Here is a 20680-nt window from a genome sequence, read left to right on the forward strand (position 1 = left end):
CCCCCCAGTCTGGGCAAGATGCTTAAATCAATCGAGCTATCCTCAGTGCCTGGAGTTGACACTTGAATAACTGAGCTACTGGCTATGAAAGGGAAAAAGGGAGAGAAGGGGAAGAGGGAGGGGAAGAGGGAGGGAAAGAGGGAGAGGAAGAGAAGCAGACGGTCGCTTCTCATGAATGCCCTGACCAAGGATCGAACCTGGGATAAATGCTCAATCCACTTAGCCAAATGGCCAGGGCTGACATTTTTAAAATAAACAAGTGAATGTACTTTGTTTAATGATTTAATCCTGTTACTCACAGCTCTCAAATTTAAGCCTTACAACTAAATTTGTCCACACTGCATAAAATATGTGAATTATCTATACTGTTGCTCTCTTTCACATAGGTTTTCTATATGCTGAAACCCTCTAGTTGTCATGTCCAAAATACCTACTTTGCTCTTCAGATGTAAGAAGAGCCTGGGAGTAAAAGGGACTTGGCTCACAAAAGCAGATATAAATTCCCCTTCATAAACTTTGGTTGGTATTTTCTTTCCTTTTCTTTTTTACAGAGAAGAGAGAGAGAGAGAGATAGGAACAGACAAACAGAAACAGAGAGAGAGATGAGAAGTATTAATCATCAGTTTTTTGTTGCAACACCTTAGTTGTTCATTGATTGCTATCTCATATGTGCCTTGACCGTGGGGCTACAGCAGACCGAGTAACCCCTTGCTCAAGCCAGCGACCTTGGGTCCAAGCTGGTGAGCTTTGCTCAAACCAGAAAAGCCTGCGTTCAAGCTGGCGACCTCGGGGTCTCGAACCTGGGTCCTCTGCATCCCTGTCCAACGCTCTATCCACTGCGCCACCGCCTGGTCAGGCTGGTATTTTCTTAAAGTCACAGTATACTTACTAATTTTTTTGCAGTTGTAAAGCACAAAAGTGGCAGCTTTGTTTAGTTCCTCATTCTGAGATTCAGTTAAGGCTTGTATCATGAGTGGAAGCCCATTGTTTTTAAAAAGGTCATACTGATTTTCCTCTGGAAGAGATATAAAAAATTACAGTAGAAGATAGTTATTTTATCATAAACTATCTGCACGAGATCATAATTCTTCCTTGTGATAATTACAAACATATTTCAAATTTAAAATTGTAGAAAAACAAATAGTTTCAAAAGTATATTCAATTTAAGAAGTAATCAACTCATAAAATAACCTAGATTGCCTATGTGATGATCTCTGAAATATAGCCACAGAGTAGTATCAAACCTCACTTGGTTTTTAAAAAGGTACAGTTCCCAATAAAACCTCAATAAAAAATAAAAGTTTAAAAAGTATACTAAATACAGAAGTTAAGAAAGAGAACAGAGAAATAAACTAATAGAGTGAATGAAAAATGAGGAAAAGAAGAGAGAACAGAAGAAGCGAGAGAGCAAACAGAGTAGGGTGGGAAAGTGGGAGAGGGAGAGACAGAGGAGACTGGAAGAAGAGAGAAGGAGAGAGGAAAGTGAAAAGAGCAGGAAAGGAGGAGAGCAGACAGAGGGGGAGTGGCAGGGAGTGAAGAGAGGAAGAAAAATGGAAGGAGAAAAAAGAGAGGTGGGAATGATCGGTAGAGAAAGAAAAGATAGAACTTTTGAAGGTAAGACCTGTGCAGCCGTGTGAAGAGTGGATTGAAGAATGGAGAAGGAAGGGAACACAGGGAGCGACCTACTGCAGTAACATTGGTGAAAGATGTGCAGGGGCTGGGGGCCTTGGGAGGGCAGCACTGGAACTGGGTAGAAAGGGATATACGGAAGGGAGAACAGAAGTAGAACCACAAGTCTTAGGGTCTGACTAAATATAACGGATTAAGAAGGATGAGGAGCAAAATGACTGGTGACTGAGAGAAAGACAATATTTTTAAGTTTTTCATATGACTAGAAGGGAAAAAAAAACCCCAAAATGTATTTCCACTCCTGTTTTAATAAGCATACTAAGTAAATCCATTATTACCACAATCCTCTGTGCAATGACCAAGAGTTAGAATGATGCTAAATTTTTCTCCTGAATCCAGACTTTCATGAAGCAGTAATGCCAGAAGTTTTGAAACAATGTGGTACTTGGATAATATTTCCCCAAAAGTAGCTATGAGGATAAAATAGAAAAAATAAAAATAAAAAGAGTAAGCATAAACTTAAAACTTATAACTACACAAATATTATTTCTCATAGCTTACATATACTATTTTTCAGACCTAATCCTAGGAGAACAATCTTATATATCTACATAACATCTTATATGTGCATATATATGTCTAAATATAAATAAATGCATTTAATAAGATAGTGGCTTAGATAGCCCTTTTTAATCCCTCTTCTCATATTAAAGATATTTTACTAGCCCTGGCCGGTTGGCTCAGTGGTAGAGCGTCGGCCTGGTGTGCAGGAGTCCCGGGTTCGATTCCCGGCCAGGACACACAGGAGAAGTGCCCACCTGCTTCTCCACACCTCCCCCTCTCCTTTCTCTCTGTCTCTCTCTTCCCCTCCCGCAGCCAAGGCTCCATTGGAGCAAAGATGGCCCGGGCGCTGAGGATGGCTCTGTGGCCTCTGCCTCAGGCACTAGAGTGGCTCTGGTTGCAAAAGAGCAACGCCTCGGATGTCTGGTTGCAAAAGAGTGACGCTCCAGATGGGCAGAGCATCGCCCCCTGGTGGGCGTGCCGGGTGGATCCCGGTCAGGCGCATGCGGGAGTCTGTCTGACTGCCTCCCCATTTCTGGCTTCGGAAAAATACAAAAAAAAAAAAAAAAAGATATTTTACTAAATTAAAATTTTTTGAATAGTTTCTTTTTTTTCTTTTTTTTTACAGAGACAGAGAGTCAGAGAGAAGGATAGACAGGAACAGACAGACAGGAATGGAGAGAGATGAGAAGCATCAATCATTAGTTTTTTGTTGCGACACCTTAGTTGTTCATTGATTGCTTTCTCATATGTGCCTTGACCGTGGGCCTTCAGCAGACTGAGTAACCCCTTGCTCCAGCCAGCGACCTTGGGTCCAAGCTGGTGAGCTTTGCTCAAACCAGATGAGCCCGTACTCAAGCTGGCGACCTCGGGGTCTCAAATCTGGGTCCTCTGCATCCCAGTCCGATGCTCTATCCACTGTGCCACCGCCTGGTCAGGCTGCACAGTTTCTTCTTAATTATCCTGCAGAATTTTGGTAATATAAAGCAATCCTAAAAGCTGAATATGCTTATTCTCATCTTATACATCTCGTCTTATCCAGATTAGACAGTAAAGAACTTTTCATGTGACAAATTCCTCCCACTACTAACTGGCCATGATTCTACTGATGTTAATGATGGAGTGAAGCACACCTGAAACTGACATGTGATGAAATTCAAAAAGTCTGCCATTTTAGACTATATACTTCTCCTCATAGTGTTTTTAACAGAGCTCACCAAAAGTCTAATAATATGTATAGCAATAATAAGGTTGTGAATTTCTTGAGGCCTACACCTTAAGCACCATTTCTAGTGCTCACATAGAGTCCAATGCATAGCAGGCCCTCAATAAATGATTTCTTTTAAAAAATCTACTTATTTTCCAGTTCTCTGTGAACGTCAAAAGTTGATTTTTACAAACGTTTATAGATTATCATTCCTCTGTGTTTGTATAAGTGAGAAGCAAGTACGGGTTCAACTCTGGTTCTGTTACTCACTAGCTATGGTTGAGTAGGTCAGATCTCATACTTAACCAAAAAGACACATACCTTAATTCCTGACATAATTTTTAAAAAATCTATCAGTAGAGTTTTCCATTCCTTATGTCCCCTAAATGTCCCTTGATTTTTCATCTAATCTCTTTAATTTAATACCACTTTTTAAGTGAAACAAAGGTTTAGAAATTAGAGAATCATTTGACTTGAAGTCAGAAGACCTAGATTTGAACCCTTAGGGAAATATAACCTTCATGGGAGACAATTCATGTTAGCGTTCAAGCTACTATTTCAACACTCACCATGTTGAACTCAAACAAAATGCAATGGTGGAAAAACTCTATAAGCATTTTTACTCACGATTATCAGCAATACATGCATCCACCGTCTTTGTCACCACTACTGCAAGCTTAGCACTGGAAAGAGTCTTGTGTGAGTCAGATTCCAGCTGCACAAGAACTTGAGACAATACATCCAGTCCACCCATAGACATAAAGTATTTCTGAACATATGCTTAAGGAATAAAGTAGAACTATTAATACTCCAAAGAAAACAATGGTATGGTTTCATTCACTTAATCTGCACTAAATATAACATTAACTACACCCCACTTGTGGATACCAAAATTCTCAGTCATCTCTAGATTACTTATAATACCTAACACAATGTAGATCCTATGTTAATAGTTATTATACTATATTGCTTAGGGAATAATGATAAGGAAAATAAAGTCTGTACATGTTCAGTACAGACACAATCATCATAGGCCTAACTACACAGTACATGTCAGAAACAATTTAGATTTGTCTACAGAAAGATCTTAGAAAATCTTTGTTAAATTAAATAAAAAGGGCAGTATTTTTCAAATATTTTTATCAGCAATTGGTTGAATCTGCAGACACAGAAGCCATGGATACAGGTCTAACTGTAATTACTAAAAAAATCTCAATATTAAAGAATGAAAATATCCAATTGTTACTTGCGCATAAACATAATCATAACATAGATTGCTTCCTTATGTCAGAAACTCATTTCAACACAGTATATGTATAGACAGTATGTTTTTTTTCTGTGTGTTAGATACCCCTTTTGCTTCCTTTAGCAAGAACTGATATATTTTACAGAAGTGACATTATTGGCCCTGGCTGGTTGGCTCAGTGGATGGAACATCGGCCCAGCATGTAGACATCCCAGGTTCAATCCCCAGTCAGGGCACACATGAGAAGCGACCATCTGCTTCTCTTCCCTTCCCTCTACCCCTATCTCTCTTCCCTTCTTGCAGCCAGTGACTCGATTGGTTTGAGTGTCAGCCCCAGGTGCTGAGGATAGCTCAGCTGGTCTAAGCATCAGCCTCAGGCGCTGATGACAGCTCAGGTGATTTGAGCATCAGCCCCAGAAAGGGGTTACCAGTTGGGTCCTAGTCTGGGCACATGCAGGAGTCAATCTCCCCACCTCTCAACCCCACAAAAAAAAAAGAGTGACATTATTACACCCAAATCCTTTGATAGAGCTATAAAGAATAGATTCATTGATCTAGCTTGGTACTCCAATTCACAAGCTAATTTCTGAATTCCAACATAACTCATTCCTCAAATGGTTTAATCTACAAATAGCAAAGTAATTTAACTGTTTCAAAAGAATACATTTCATCCATCTTAATGTATGTGCTGCTGAAGCAAGCACTCATCTTATTTAAGCCTGATTCTTTTACTTCTTAGAGCATAAAATTATAACATATTGAGAGCTTTCTTTCTTTCTTTCTTTTCTTTCTTTCTTTCTTTCTTTCTTTCTTTCTTTCTTTCTTTCTTTCTTTCTTTCTTTGTTTCTTTCTCTCTCTCTCTCTCTCTCTCTTTCTTTCTTTCTTTTGAAGCTGGAAACGGGGAGAGACAGTCAGACAGACTCCCGCATGCGCCCGACCTGGATCCACCCGGCACGCCCACCAGGGGCCACGCTCTGCCCACCGGAGCCATCCCCAGCGCCCGGGCCATCCTTGCTCCAATGGAGCCTTGGCTGCGGGAGGGGAAGAGAGAGATAGAGAGGAAGGGGGGGGTGGAGAAGCAAGTGGGCGCTTCTCCTATGTGCCCTGGCCAGGAATCAAACCCGGGTCCCCCGCACGCCAGGCTGACGCTCTACCGCTGAGCCAACCGGCCAGGGCAACTTATTGAGAGTTTTGACAACTATTCTAAGCAAAGAGTCAGTGAAAGATATATAAAGATACACACACACACACACACACACACACACACACATTTTGTCCTTCTTTTCCAAGTGAGAAGAGGGGAGATAGACAGACTCCCATATGCACCACGACCAGGATCCACCAGGCAACCCCTATTTGGGGCTGATGGTCTGAGGCCATGCTTACAACCTAGCTATTTTTAGTGCCTGAGGTGGACGCTCCATGGAGCCATCCTCAGCACCTGGGCTGATGCTCTCAAACCAATCGAGCCATGGCTGTGGGAGGGGAAGAGAGAGAAAGGGAGGAGTAGGGAAGGTGGTAAAGTAGATGGTCGCTTTTTCTGTGTGCTCTGACCAGGAATTGAACCCAGGACATCCACACACTGCACCAATGCTCTACCATTGAGCCAACTGGCCAGGGCCAATATATATTTTTTAATTCATTTTTTTTTTTAGAGAGGAGAGGGAGAAACAGAGAGAGAGAGAGAGAGGAGAGACAGAGAGAGAGAAGGGGGGGGAGCTGGAAGCATCAACTCCCATATGTGCCTTGACCAGGCAAGCCCAGGGTTTCGAACCAGCGACCTCAGCATTTCCAGGTTGACACTTTATTCACTGCGCCACCACAGGTCAGGCCCCAACATATTTTTTAAAAGTCTGAATTTTGCCTGACAAGGCGGTGGTGCAGTGGATAGAATGTCGGATTGGGATGCAGAAGACTCAGGTTCAAGACCCCGAGGTCACCAGCTTGAGCGTGGGCTCAACTGGTTTGAGCAAAGATCACCAGCTTGAACCCAAGGTTGCTGGCTTGAGCAAGGGGTTACTCAGTCTGCTAAAGGCCCACGGTCAAGGCACATATGAGAAAGCAATCAATGAACAACTAAGGTGTTGCAACAAAAAACTGATGATTGATGCTTCTCATCTCTCTCCATTCCTGTCTGTCCCTATCTATCCCCCTCTCTGACTCTCTGTCTCTGTAAAAAAAATAAAAATAAATAAAGATACCTTATAAAAAAATAAAATAAAAGTCTAAATTCTTTTGTTCCCCTGCTGAAAATGATTCTGATCAGAATGTATTCATTTCTGTGTATTCAATAGTTCCCTAAAGCCCCTATTTCAGCAATGAGCTAGTGATTATAATTCTGCCATAATCCTCTTCCCAGACTACCCTAGTATCACAAATTGAGCCAAGATGTTTTAAATACAAATATTACTTTTCTGTATTGTTTCATAAAACTCAAAGATCTTAATATACAAACATTCATGTTAAGAATTTTCTACATTAGCCCTGTCCGGTTGGCTCAGTGGTGAAGCGTCGGCCTGGCGTGCAGGAGTCCTGGGTTCGATTCCCGGCCAGGGCACACAGGAGAAGCACCCATCTGCTTCTCCACACCTCCCCCTATCCTTCCTCTCTGTCTCTCTCTTCCCCTCCCGCAGCCAAGGCTCCACTGGAGCAAAGGTGGCCCGGGCGCTGGGGATGGCTCTGTGGCCTCTGCTTCAGGCGCTAGAATGTCTCTGGTTGTAGTGGAGCGGCGCCCCAGATGGGCAGAGCATCGCCCCCTGGTGGGCATGCCAGGTGGATCCCGGTCGGGCGCATGTGGGAGTCTGTCTGACTGCCTCCCTGTTTCCAGCTTTGGAAAAATGCAGAAAAAAAATTTTTTTTCTACATCTGAGAAAGTAACTGTTAGGAAATGTTATTTAAGGATAAGCAAACATTTTCAATATTAAAGAGACCCCAAAACAAGATTCTTTACTACAAAGTATTTTCATTAAAAAAACCTTGAAAAATATAAAACCAAACAAACAAAATAGAAACAGACTAATAGATAGAGATTATACGGATGGTTGCCAGAGGGGAGTAGGGTTGGGAGACTAAGTGAGAAAGGTGAAGGGATTGAGAAATACAGATTAGTAGTTACAAAACAGTCATGGGAATGAAAAGTACAGCACAGAAAACATAGTCAAATAACATTGAAATAACTATGTGTGGTGTAAGGTGTGTACGGGAAACATCAGGGGAAACACTGAAAAGTATATGATTGTCTAACCACCATGCTGTACATGTGAGACTAATACAAAATAATATTGAATGTAAATTGTAAAAAAAAAATAGCTTCTAGAAAAAATCCTAAATCAAACTATACATGAATTATATAGAAAAACTTTTCCTGTATCTTTTGAGATTATTGTATAGCTTTTCTTCTCTAGTCTGTGAATATGGTGAATTTTCTAATGTTAAACCAATCTTACATTCCTAGAATAAATCCCACTTGGTCATAGTATATTATTACCCTTTCTATATATTGTTAGATTTGATTTGTTTATATTTGGTTAAGAATATCTGCATCTATGTTCATAAAGGATAATAGCCTATAGTTTTTAAAAAATATATTTTTTCTTCTTTTAAAAAATTTTTACTGATTGATTCTAGAGGAAGGAAGAAAGAAAGAAACATCAATTTGTTGTTCCATTTATTTGTGCATCCATTGGCTGATTTCATTTGGTTGATTCTTGATTGTGCCCTGATCGGGGATCACTCGCAACCTTGGCATGCTGGAACGATGCGCTAACCAACTGAGCTACCTGACCAGAGCTACTTTTCTTACAATGCCTTTTTCAAGTTTTATATGAGAATAATGATGGCCTTAAATAATGTGTTGGGAAGTGTTTCTTCCACTTCATTTTCCTGGAATAACTTAAGTAGAATTTTTCTTTTCCCTTAAATGTTTGGTAGAATTCATCAGTGAAGCCATCAGGGCCTAGAATTTCCTGTGTTAGGGTTTAATCTAAAAATTTGATTTCTTTAAAAGATACAGGAATATTCAAGCTATCTATTTCTTCTAGAGTGAGCTTTGGTAGTTTCTGTGTTTCAAAGAATTTGTTCAATTCATGTAAGTTGTCAAATTTAGTGGCATAAAGTTTTTTTTAACTATTCCTTTATTATCCTTTTAATATCTGTTAAAATCTATAGTGATGTCACCCTTCATACCTGATATTGGTGATTTAGGCCTTCTCTATTTCATGGTTAGTCTGGCTAAAGAATCCATTCAAAGAACTAGCTTTTGGTTTTATTGATTTTTCTCCATTTTGTATTTTTCTATTTTATTGGTTTCTGATTTCTTAATTATTTCATTCATTATATTTTCTTTAGGTTTAACCTGCTTTGTTTCCTGTTTCTTAGGTGGAAACTAAAATAATTAATCTGAGACTTTTCTTTTTTCTTTAAGGAAGACAATGCTATAAATATCCCAAACACTGCTTTTGCAATATCCTACAATTCTTAATATTATTTTTCAGTTGTACCATTCAGTTAAAAATATTTCTAATTTCCTGATATTTATTCTTTGACTCAAGGTTTTGTGTTTTGTTTGTTTAGGTTTAATTTTTTTTAGTACTGAGTTGTATAATTTCCAGCTATTTAAGACTTTTCTAGATGTTTTATTTTCTTTTAAAAATTTTATTCTTTATTGATTTTAGAAAGCAAGGGAAGGAGAGAGAGAGAAGGAACAAGATCATAGTTGTTTCACTTTCAGTTGTTCATTGATTGCTTCTCCTATGTGCCTTGACTGAGCAAGCCCAGGTTTTCAAACAGGTGACTGACCTCAGCATTCCAGGTCAACACTTTATCCACTGTGTCACCATATGTCAGGCATATTTTTATTTATTTTTAATTTAATTATATGTGGTCAGAAAATGTATTCTGTGGGTATTCAGTTTTGCTTGGTAGTTTTATTTTGTGAAGGGATCTGGGGAGATTTAAAAATATACTGTCACAATCATCTTTGCAATAACTTCCTAATAGACCTACTTTTAAGATTTTCCTATCTGTGATAGTCTTAAGGGGATCCTAAGTGACCCAACTTACTGGTATAAAATTAATCCATTAATTCAATTAATTCAATAGGTGTGTTTTTTTTTCAGAGACAGAGAGAGGGATAGATAGGGACAGACAGGCAGGAATGGAGAGATGAGAAGCATCAATCATTAGTTTTTCATTGTGAGATCTTAGTTGTTCATTGACTGCTTTCTCTTATGTGCCTTGACAGTGGGCCTTCAGCAGACCGAGTAACCCCTTGCTCGAGCCAGCGACCCTGGGTCCAAGCTGGTGAGCTTTGCTCAAACCAGATGAGCCTGTTCTCAAGCTGGTGACTTCAGGGTCTCAAACCTGGGTCCTCTGCATCCCAGTCCGACGCTCTATCCACTACACCATCGCCTGGTCAAGCTAATTCAATAGGTTTTTATGTATTGGAAATAGTTTCTTCAAGTATAACTTAGAGAAAAAATACTTACTGTTATTTGCAAGAGTGAGTCCAATAAATGAACAAATAGGGCGAATTATTTCAGGTTTCATGCAATTTATTAGCCAGTCATTAGCATCAGGAAAAAGTGAAGAGCAAAGCATTTGATTTTCATCTGAAAGAAGGCAAAGTTAATCATGTTTTAATATATTTGGAAAATATCAATTTTCATTTATTTTTATCTTTATTTTTATATTTAAATATTTGAGGTAATTACCATTTTGAGGATTGTTGACACAGACACACAAAGTACTACACACTGATGACCACAGCTGATAACTCTGGAAAATATTTTTATCTGACAAATTCAACTCATATTTTGAAAGAACTGCCCTATTAGATTAAAAAAGAAAAGTAAATTAATACAAATGTGTTATGGTCTTTTTTTTTATACAGGAACAAGGAGAGAGTCAGAGAGAGGAATAGATAGGGACAGACAGAATGGAGAGAGATGAGAAGCATCAATCATCAGTTTTTTGTTGCAACACCTTAGTTGTTCATTGATTGCTTTCTCATATGTGCCTTGACCATGGGGCTACAGCAGACCGAGTAACCCTTTGCTCGAACCAGCGACCTTGGGTCCAAGCTGGTGAGCTTTTTGCTCAAGCCAGATGAGCACGTGCTCAAGCTGGCGACCTCGGAGTCTCGAACTTGGGTCCTCCACATCCCAGTACGACTGCTCCACCGCCTGGTCAGGCTGTGTTATGGTCTTAAGTAATGAATAATTAGTAACAAGAAATTTATATTTGCTTACCTAAATAACTGTGTCAGAACTTTAATACAACCTGTTTCTCTCACAAGTGTTTGTCCAGTCCCTTAAAAGAATAGCCACATATTACATGAGTATGACTTCTGTTTAGAGAGTTTTACAGAAGCAGAATACACTTAAGTAGCATTTTAATAAGTAACTTTCAACTACTTTAAAGTATTACAAGTATAACACAGAATTACAGTAAATAAAATCTAATCAAGATTGTGGGAAATATGTTGCTTATGCTTAGAGAATGACAGTACTCAAATTTCTTTTAAAAATTACATCATATCTATTTTGCATGGTTCTATGTTGCAAGAACAAAATATGCTCCAAAATTTTTAAAAATTCAAATAAAAAATAGAAAAAATATAACCTAGAAGCATTTTATTTTATTTATTTATTTATTTGACAGAGACAGGGAGAGAGAGAGTCAGAGAGAGGGATAGATAGGGACAGACAGGAAGGGAGAGAGATGAGAAAGAAGCACCAATTCTTCGCTGTGGCTCCTTAGTTGTTCATCGATTACTTTCTCATATGTGCCTTGAATGGGGGACTACAGCAGAGTGAGTGACCACTTGCTCAAGCCAGTGACTTGGGCTCAAGCCAGTGAGCTTGGTCTTCAAGTCAGCAACTTGTGGGCTCAAGCCAGTGACAATAGGGTTATGTCTATAATCCCACACTGAAACCAGGGACCCTGCGCTCAAGCTGGTGAATTCATGTTCAAGCTGGATGAGCCCACACTCAAGTTGGCAACCTCGGGATTTCTAACCTGGGTCTTCTGCATCCCACTCTGATGCTCTATCCACTGTGCCACTGCCTGGTCAGGTATAAACCTAAAAGCATTTTTTTTTTCCGAAGTGAGAAGCAGGGAGGCAGTCAGACAGACTCCTGCATGTGCCCGACTGGGATCCACCCAGCATGCCCACCAGGGGGCGATGCTCTTACCATCTGAGGCATTGCTCCATTGTGGTTGGAGCCATTCTAGCACCTGAGGCAGAGGCCATGGAGCCGTCCTCAGTGCCTGGGCCAATTTTGCTCCAATGGAGCCTCGGCTGTGGGAGAGGAAGAGAGAAATAAAGAGGAGGAGAGGGGGAAGGGTGGTGGACAAGCAGATGGGCGCTTCTCCTGTGTGCCCTGGACTTGCACACGTCCTGGGCCAACATTCTACTGTTGAGACAACACTCTACTGTTCAGCCAACCAGCCAGGGACAAAACCTAGAAGCATTTTAAATGCTTATAAAATTTCTAATAATTTGAAGATTTAAATAATCAATGTTAAAAAATAACCTTGACCTGAACAGTAGGTATAGAGGAACATGCTACACTATCTTTGTAACTTTTTTGCAAATCCAAAGTAATTCCAAAATAAAAACTAAAAACAAACAAACTAAAAATCAACTTTAGCCAAGAGCTATATGAAATTTAAGGTCATTGCTCACTGATAAACACTCTAGTGAAAAATCAACCAACCTAATTCATTAAATGCCTCTCTTTCGCTTTTTTTTTTTTTTTTTTTTTTTTTTTTTTTTTTTACAGAGACAGAGATAGACAGGGGCAGACAGACAGGAACGGAGAGAGATGAGAAGCATCAATCATCAGTTTCTGGTTGCGCGATGCGACTTCTTAGTTGTTCATTGATTGCTTTCTCACATGTGCCTTGACCGTGGGCCTTCAGCAGACCGAGTAACCCCCCTGTTGGAGCCAGCGACCTTGGGTCCAAGCTGGTGAGCTCTTTGCTCAAGCCAGATGAGCCCGCGCTCAAGCTGGCGACCTCGGGGTCTCGAACCTGGGTCCTTCCGCATCCCAGTCCGACGCTCTATCCACTGCGCCACCACCTGGTCAGGCTCTCTTTTGCTTTTAAAGCAGTTTCTTTTCAATGTTAATTAAATAATACAAATCACTTTACTATTTGTTAAAATTAATAAATATTGGAACTATTAATAATAATAGTTCTGGCCAGTTGGCTCAGCAGTAGAGCATCAGCCCAGCGTGTGGAAGTCCTGGGTTTGATTCCTGGTCAGGGCACACAGGAGAAGCACCCATCTGCTTCTCCACCCTTCCCCCCTCTCCTTTCTTTTTATCTCTCTCTTCCCCTCATGCAGCCAGAGCTCCAATGGAGCAAAGTTGGCCTGGGCTTTCTAAAATGTCTCCCGTTACAGAGCAACATCCCAGATGGGCAAAGCATCACCCCCTAGTGGGCATATTGGGTGGATCCTGGTCGGGCGCATGTGGGAGTCTGTCTGTCTGCCTCCCAACATCTCACTTCAGGGGGGAAAAATATATATATATGATATATATGTTGATTAAATGCATACTCCTTTCTTAAAGCTGATAGTTTTCAGTAATTAGCAAGAACAAGAGACATTGATATAAGGACCAGAATTTTAAAAATTAATAATGATTGTTCCAATTTATTATTTTTAATAAATGTTTCTACAACATAAAAGAATGTACTTACTGTTATTTGAAACCAGAACCAAAATAACATAGACAGACATTCTTTTCAAGCTTGTGTTTGAATCATTATTAGATAAGAATCCAATTAAGTCTTCAAATAATTCTGAAGTACACAAAGTCTGCTGACAGTAAACTGAAATATAAAAATTCAGAAACCGGCTTTAGAAAACAGAGGAACAAATAAGACTTGTGTTATTTTTTAAGACTTCTCTAGAAATAAAAGTATCTTTCCAAAAAGAAAAAATAATAGCTACATAAAAGTAGGCAGTTTTTATCATAAAATAAACAGGATTTTTTAAAAAAGAATTTGAACACAAAGATATAATCAATATTTTTCCAGTGTCTAAAATCAGCTATCAGACTCTCTCTCAGAGGCAAGGACAATGCTTTATTTATCCCCAATGCCTAGTACAGAGCTTGATTCTTAACCAGTACTGAAGAAATATTTAATGAATGAAAATATAAGAATATAAAGTTGTTTAACAAATTGATGTTTTAGATTCAATTTATTTTATATTTGAAGTTTTTATATATTTTTCAAAAATTTATTTACTGATTTTAGTGAGTGGAAGGACGGGAGGGAGGGAGGGAGGGAGAAGAAGGGTAGGTGAGAGAGAAACATCAATCTGTTTCGGTATATGCCCTGACCAGGGTTCAAACTGGCAACCTGTGTGTATCAGAACGATGCTCTAACCCAGTGGTCTCCAACCGTTTTTGGGCCATGGACCAGTTTAATGTCAAAAAATATTTTCACAGACCGGCCTTTAGGGTGGGATGGATAAATGTATCACGTGACCAAGACAAGCGTCAAGAGTGAGTCTTAGATGGATGTAACAGAGGGAATCTGGTCATTTTAAAAAATAAAACATCGTTCAGACTTAAATATAAATAAAACAGAAATAATGTAAGTTATTTATTTTTTCTCTGCGGACCGGTACCAAATGGCCCACGGACCGGTACCAGTCAACAGCCCGGGGGTTGGGGACCACTGCTCTAACCAACTGAGCTATCCAGCCAGGGCTCAACCTCATTTAAAGTATACTACAGAAAATGTTTTTGCCAACATGAATTTGTATACCCAGAGCATATTTATCCATATACAAGATGGTTGTTGGTTATCTTCATATTTTGATTGATTCAGAGACCTGAATATATAGAAAATGAACAAAATAGAAAAACCAGGTACGGACCCACCACGTATGAAAATTCATTAAGTGATGATGGTACTATCTCAAATCAATGTGAAAAAAAATCTACTACTTTTTACTAAGAAGTGTTATGACCTGACTGTATAGCTCCGCTGAGCATCATCTGAAAGTGCAGAGGTTGCCAGTTTGATCCCTGTGCAGGGCACATATAGGAACCTATGTTCCTGTTTCTCTCTCCCTTTCTCTCACTCTAAAATTAATAAATAAAAAAGTTAAGAAGTGTTAAGCTAGCTGGAGTGCTATTTTATATATATATAAAAGACAAAACTGGAACCATTCATAACACCATACTTCAAGAAAATTAAAAAAGGATCAAAAATGTAAAAGTAAATTTAAAATTCATACAAGTACCAACAGAAAATGTGGATAGATTCCCCTATAACCTGGGACTATGGAAAACTTTCCTATTGCTCAAAATACCAAAGCAAAAAGGGAAAATAAGGATGAATTTTATTTTCATTAAAATTAAATAACTTATGCATGATAGAAAAAAATAAAGTAAAATAAAAGGTTCTAAGGAATGCCAAGGAGACTTGTGAAAGCTCTTTTTTTTTTTTATTGATTTTAATTTATTGTGTTTACATAGATTCTAGTGTCACCCCAATGAAAGCTTTTGAAATGGACAAAATGATTACTGAATGTTCGATCTAGCATACCCTTCTAGATTATCTGTGCCTTTCACTGTTTTTGAGATATTTCACGACTCTGTAAATTGTAAAAAAACAAAACAAAACAAACAAAATCCCTGATAGTCTTGCAGTTACTCTCGTTGACAGAAATGCAAAACATGTTAGACAACAGAATGAAATTAATTATTGCCATGCAAATATTGACCAGTTATGTGCCTATTTATAAATCTATTTCAGTATTCCAAAATGCCTATGTTGGTTTCTGCCACAGTCTTTAAAACACTTGTAACATTTTACTGATTCCTTCATTAGTTAATAAGTTAAACATATCGTTGGCATACATTAATTTAAATAAATAAAATACCTGGGTAAAATGATCCAGATACATAAAGATGAAATTTAATTCTAAATTTATTTTTAATAGCTTGTTAAAGTATAACACTGCTTGATAGATAATGAAATAAAATTTTTATATTTTACCATCTTTTTCTGCAACAGTTCCTAAGGTATATAAGGCTGCTTCTTTTACCATGCTATGTTCACTTGACTTCGCAAGATTTTTTACGAACATTAAACCACCAATTTCCCGAAAATATACACCTGCATTACCTATAGGATATGAGGACAAAAAAAGAAATAATATTTACTATGATTCTTTTTTAAAGATAAAATAAATCACATAACTATATTTATATACTATATAACATAACATATAGAACAACTGGGAAGAAAAGAACTATGCATATTTCACATGTCACAATACTAAAGAACTAGAATCATAGCTAAAAATTCACTATCATGTCTTACTGTTTTGTTGACAAACTGAATAAATAGTGACCAAAGCTTCCTTTTGTGAAAAAGGGTTGTCCATTTGATATTTTAGACACTCCAATAATAAGTTCAGGTCAGTCTTCATTTCTAAAAAAACAAAAATTTCATTATTTTAAACCAAACATTTCAAACATTTCCATTTAAATTTCACTTTTTAAATACATTCTTTTTAATGTTTGCTTTTAAAATAAGTATGCATTACTTTAACAGTCTAATAAACAATAAAGACAAAAAAACTTGAAATAATCTTAAAATTATTTGATCTTCCCCTTTCATAAAATATAGGAATAAAAAGTCAAAGAATTATTCTCTTTAAATAAAGCTACCATTTAGAAATGAACTGCATAAAAATGAAAATATAACTTGTTAGAATTTCTGAGATGCTATTAAAGCAGTATTTAAGAGGAAATTTATAGCACAAAATGCCAGTCTTATAAAAAAAAGGGTCTCATATTAATGACTTTGTTTCTACCTTAAGAAACTAGAAAAAGAGTGAACTAGCCCTGGCCGGTTGGCTCAGCGGTAGAGCGTGCGGGGGACCCGGTTCGATTCCCGGCCAGGGCACATAGGAGAAGCGCCCATTTGCTTCTCCACCTCCACCCTCCTTCCTCTCTGTCTCTCTCTTCCCCTCCCGCAGCGAGGCTCCATTGGAGCAAAGATGGCCCGGGCACTGGGGATGGCTCCTTGGCCTCTGCCCCAGGCGCTAGAGTGGCTCTGGTCGCAGAGTGATGCCCTGGAGGAGCAGAGCATCGCCCCCTGGTGGGCAGAGCATCGCCCCTGGTGGGCGTGCCTGGTGGATCCCGGTGCATGCAGGAGTCTGTCTGACTGTCTCTCCCCGTTTCCAGCTTCAGAAAAATACAAAAAAAAAAAAAAAAGAGTAAACTAAACCCAAAGCAAATAGAAGGAAATAAATTATAAAGATTAAAGATAAAATCAATGAGATAGAAAATAGAAAAACAATAGAGCTAGTTGTTTGAGAATATAATAAAACTGATGAACCTCTAGACCACTGGTAGTCAACCTGGTCCCTAGCACCCACTAGTGGGCATTCCAGCTTTCATGATAGGCAGTAGTGGAGCAACCAAAGTATAAATACAATATAAAGATAGACTTAACTATAGTAAGTTGTTTTATAAAGATTTATTCTGCCAAACTTAGCAAAAATCTGACATAAAGTACTTGGTAAGTAATTATTATTATATGCTTTAACTTGCTGTAACTCTGCTTTAAAAATTTTATAAAGTAAAGTTACTTCCCTACTTTATAAATCACCATTACTGTGGAACCGGTGGGCAGTTAGAAAATTTTACTACTGACAGAGATAGAAAAGTGGGCAGTAGGTATAAAAAGGACTACCCTGCTCTAGACAAACTGATTAGGAACAAAGGAGAGAGATGGCATCACCACAGATTCCACAGATATTCAAAAGCTAATAACGGTTATGTATAACTTCATACCTATAGATTTAATGATTTAGGAGAAATGGAAAAATTGCTTGATAGACACAAATTACCAAAATGCACCCAAGAAGAAAGAGGTAACCTACATAATTCTATATCTATGAAGAAAATTAAAACCAAGATTTAAAATTTTCCTATAAAGAAAACTCCAGGTTAAGATAGCTTCATTTGTAAATTCTTCCCAATAGTTAAGAAATAGGCCTGACCAGGCGGTGGCGCAGTAGATAGAGCATCGGACTGGGATGCAGAGGACCCAGGTTCGAGACCCTGAGGTCACCAGCTTGAGCACGGGCTCATCTGGTTTGAGCAAAGCTCACTAACTTGGACCCAAGGTCTCTGGCTCGAGCAAGGGGTTACTTGGTCTGCTGAAGGCCCACTGTCAAGGCACATATGAGAAAGCAATCAATGAACTAAGGTGTCACAACGAAAAACTAATGATTGATGCTTCTCATCTCTCTCTGTTCCTGTCTGTCCCTATCTATCCCTCTCTCTGACTCTCTCTCTCTCTCTGTCTCTGTAAATAAAAGATTTTAAAAAGGGAAAAAATTAAAAAAAAAAAGAAATAGTATTGATTCTACACAAACTGTGGAGATTTGACAGTCATGACAGTCATGATTTCAATCAATCTTTCTCATAAAGCATTCTTTTAATGTCACCTACCTATCCTCTAATAGGCCCTCATGTTTCTCCATACCTTTAACTATGTCACTAACTATACTTGCTTCCTGATATAAAATGAAGAGGGCTGAGCACAAAGACCAAGGTGCAGAGCGCAAAAACCAAGATGGTATGGGGCATCATGTACAAAAGAAGACCATGCACAAAAGGGCCAAGTACAACAAAAAAATAACTACCCATGCCTAAAAAAGGAATTTAATCACCCCATGTCACAACCTATAAATACAGAAGGCTCCTTCCCAATTGGGGAGAAGGTGCCATTAGAGCTCACCCTCTCCATTCCCTGATCAAAGAATAAAGTTTCTGCTCTGTTTTATGGAACTTGGTCTTGTTCTATTGGTTTGAACAATACTGGGCAGAAGAGCCCTGATTTGGGTCCCAGCATCTGAAGAGTCGGTAACACTATGGCTACCTTCCAAAATACCACATTAGATTCCTAACTTTCCATTCACCTTTCTGAAATGTTTTTCTGTCTTTTTTTGAGGGCCTGCGTTCTCAGCCAAACCCTTACGTGATGGTCTGCATTAAGGGAAACACTATTCCCCATTCTTTTCTCTTTTAATATTTTCTGTTTAATCTTCTCTATGCCCATGGATTTAATTTCCATTGTTCTAAAGTAACTGAAATCCTCCAGGCATACTTTAATGGTAGTTCTCTCAGGTTCCCAACTCTTCTTGTACCTATATATTTCCATTTAATCAGCTATCATATGGTATTCTAATAATCTCCATTATTCTAATTTTCCCATTATAATATCAGTTTCCTGAAGTGAGTGTGACAGGCACAGAGTAGGTACATGATTAAATGTTTATGAAAATTGCTCAATTATTCTTCCCTTTCCTGAATCCTGTCAGATAATCTGTACTATATTCCACAAATATATGAAACTAATTCCAGACTTAAATTCCATGAATTTCTCACCTTGTATATTCTTTGTGTCCTCACTTCCCATGCTTCTATGTTTTCTTTTTACTTATATTTCACCTATAAGATAAAGAAATTTTCTCAAGTTAAATTAATATTTGAAATATAAAGATGATGTATTATAGAATTGTACACTTGTCTGACCAGGCAGTGGTACAGTGAATAGAGTGTCGACCTCGGACACAGAGGAACCAGGTTCAAAACCCCAAGGTTGCCAGCTTGAGCACAGGCTCATCCAGCTTGAGCATGGGCTCATCAGCTTGAGCGGGGATCACAGACAGGACCCCACGGTTGCTGGCTTGAGCCCAAAGGTCACTGGCTTGAAGCCCAGGTTGCTGGCTTGAGCAAGGGGCAACTGGTTTGGCTTAAGCCCCCCACATATAAGAAAGCAATCAATGAACAATTAAGGTACCACAACAAAGAATTGATGTTTCTCATCTCTCTCCCTTCCTGTCTGTCTGTCCCTATCTGTCCTTCTCTGTCTCTCTCATTAAAAAAATAAATAAAATTGTACACTTAAAACCAATGGCCCTGGCTGGTTGGCTCAGCGGTAGAGCGTTGGCCTGGCGTGCAGGAGTCCTGGGTTCGATTCCCGGCCAGGGCACACAGGAGAAGCACCCATCTGCTTCTCCACCCCTCCCCCTCTCCTTCCTCTCTGTCTCTCTCTTCCCCTCCCGCAGCAGAGGCTCCATTGGAGCAAAGATGGCCTGGGCGCTGAGGATGGCTCTGTGGCCTCTGCCTCAGGCACTAGAATGGCTCTGGATGCAACAGAGCGACGCCCCAGAGGGGCAGAGCATCACTACCTGGTGGGCACATGCTGGGTGGATCTCGGTCCGGCACATGCGGGAGTCTGTCTGACTGCCTCCCCATTTCCAGCTTCGGAAAAATAAAAAATAAAATAAAATGCACTCTTCAATTAAAAAAAACAAACAAACACCCAATGTCACCCCAATAGATTTAATAAAAAATTATTTTAAAAAATATTAAAATTTTCCATCAAAAAATAAATAATAAATAGATGTTTGAGAATTCCAGAATTATAAATGCAAAGGGGCAGGGAAAGAATAGTTTTCCTAAAGCCAGAAGAGAAGGGGTTGTATCTACACCTTATTCGATGTGTAACATAGGGTGTTCTTTAATTCTCTGAGGTCCAGTTCCCTCATCTGTAAAACTGGAAATTCCTACTTCATAGAGTTGTTACAAGAATTGAATACATACAAATATGCATGTGGCATTCTCAAGTACTATAGGCACTCAATACATTTTATCAAATTAACACATGAATTGTTGGTTAATTTTGGGGAGGGGGAAACTAAATTTAAAAACAGACCTAAAAAATGGACTACTGCCTGACCAGGCTGTGGCACAGTGGATGGAGTGTGGGACTGGGACACAGAAGACCCAGGTTCGAAACGCTGAGGTTGCCAGCTTGAGCACTGGCTCATCTTTGAGCAAGGCTCACCAGCTTGAGCCCAAGGTCTCTTGCTTGAGCAAGGGGTTACTCACTCTGCTGTAGCCCCCTGGTCAAGATACATATGAGAAAGCAATCAAATGAGAAACTAAGGTGCTGCAACAAAGAATTGATGCTTCTCATCTCTCTCC

The 20680-nt window shown here is 39.0% G+C and overlaps 1 protein-coding gene across 1 annotated transcript in view; it reads right to left on the minus strand.

The window, feature by feature from the left end:
* The window catches only part of TERB1 (telomere repeat binding bouquet formation protein 1), a 47907-nt gene that overhangs the window by 23913 nt on the left and 3314 nt on the right, over positions 1-20680 (minus strand). Inside the window, exons 3-12 of the mRNA XM_066242793.1 lie at positions 19076-19138; positions 15993-16103; positions 15666-15794; positions 13350-13481; positions 10892-10952; positions 10355-10470; positions 10130-10252; positions 4025-4177; positions 1968-2099; positions 890-1015 (exon numbers count right to left, since the gene is read on the minus strand). Coding sequence (XP_066098890.1) covers positions 890-1015; positions 1968-2099; positions 4025-4177; positions 10130-10252; positions 10355-10470; positions 10892-10952; positions 13350-13481; positions 15666-15794; positions 15993-16103; positions 19076-19106 — 1114 coding nt within the window. The 5' untranslated portion in view covers positions 19107-19138. The remainder of the gene's footprint in view (positions 1-889; positions 1016-1967; positions 2100-4024; positions 4178-10129; positions 10253-10354; positions 10471-10891; positions 10953-13349; positions 13482-15665; positions 15795-15992; positions 16104-19075; positions 19139-20680) is intronic.

The sequence above is a fragment of the Saccopteryx bilineata genome, chromosome 9 (assembly GCF_036850765.1).
Source record: "Saccopteryx bilineata isolate mSacBil1 chromosome 9, mSacBil1_pri_phased_curated, whole genome shotgun sequence".
NCBI classification, from domain to species: Eukaryota; Metazoa; Chordata; class Mammalia; order Chiroptera; family Emballonuridae; genus Saccopteryx; species Saccopteryx bilineata.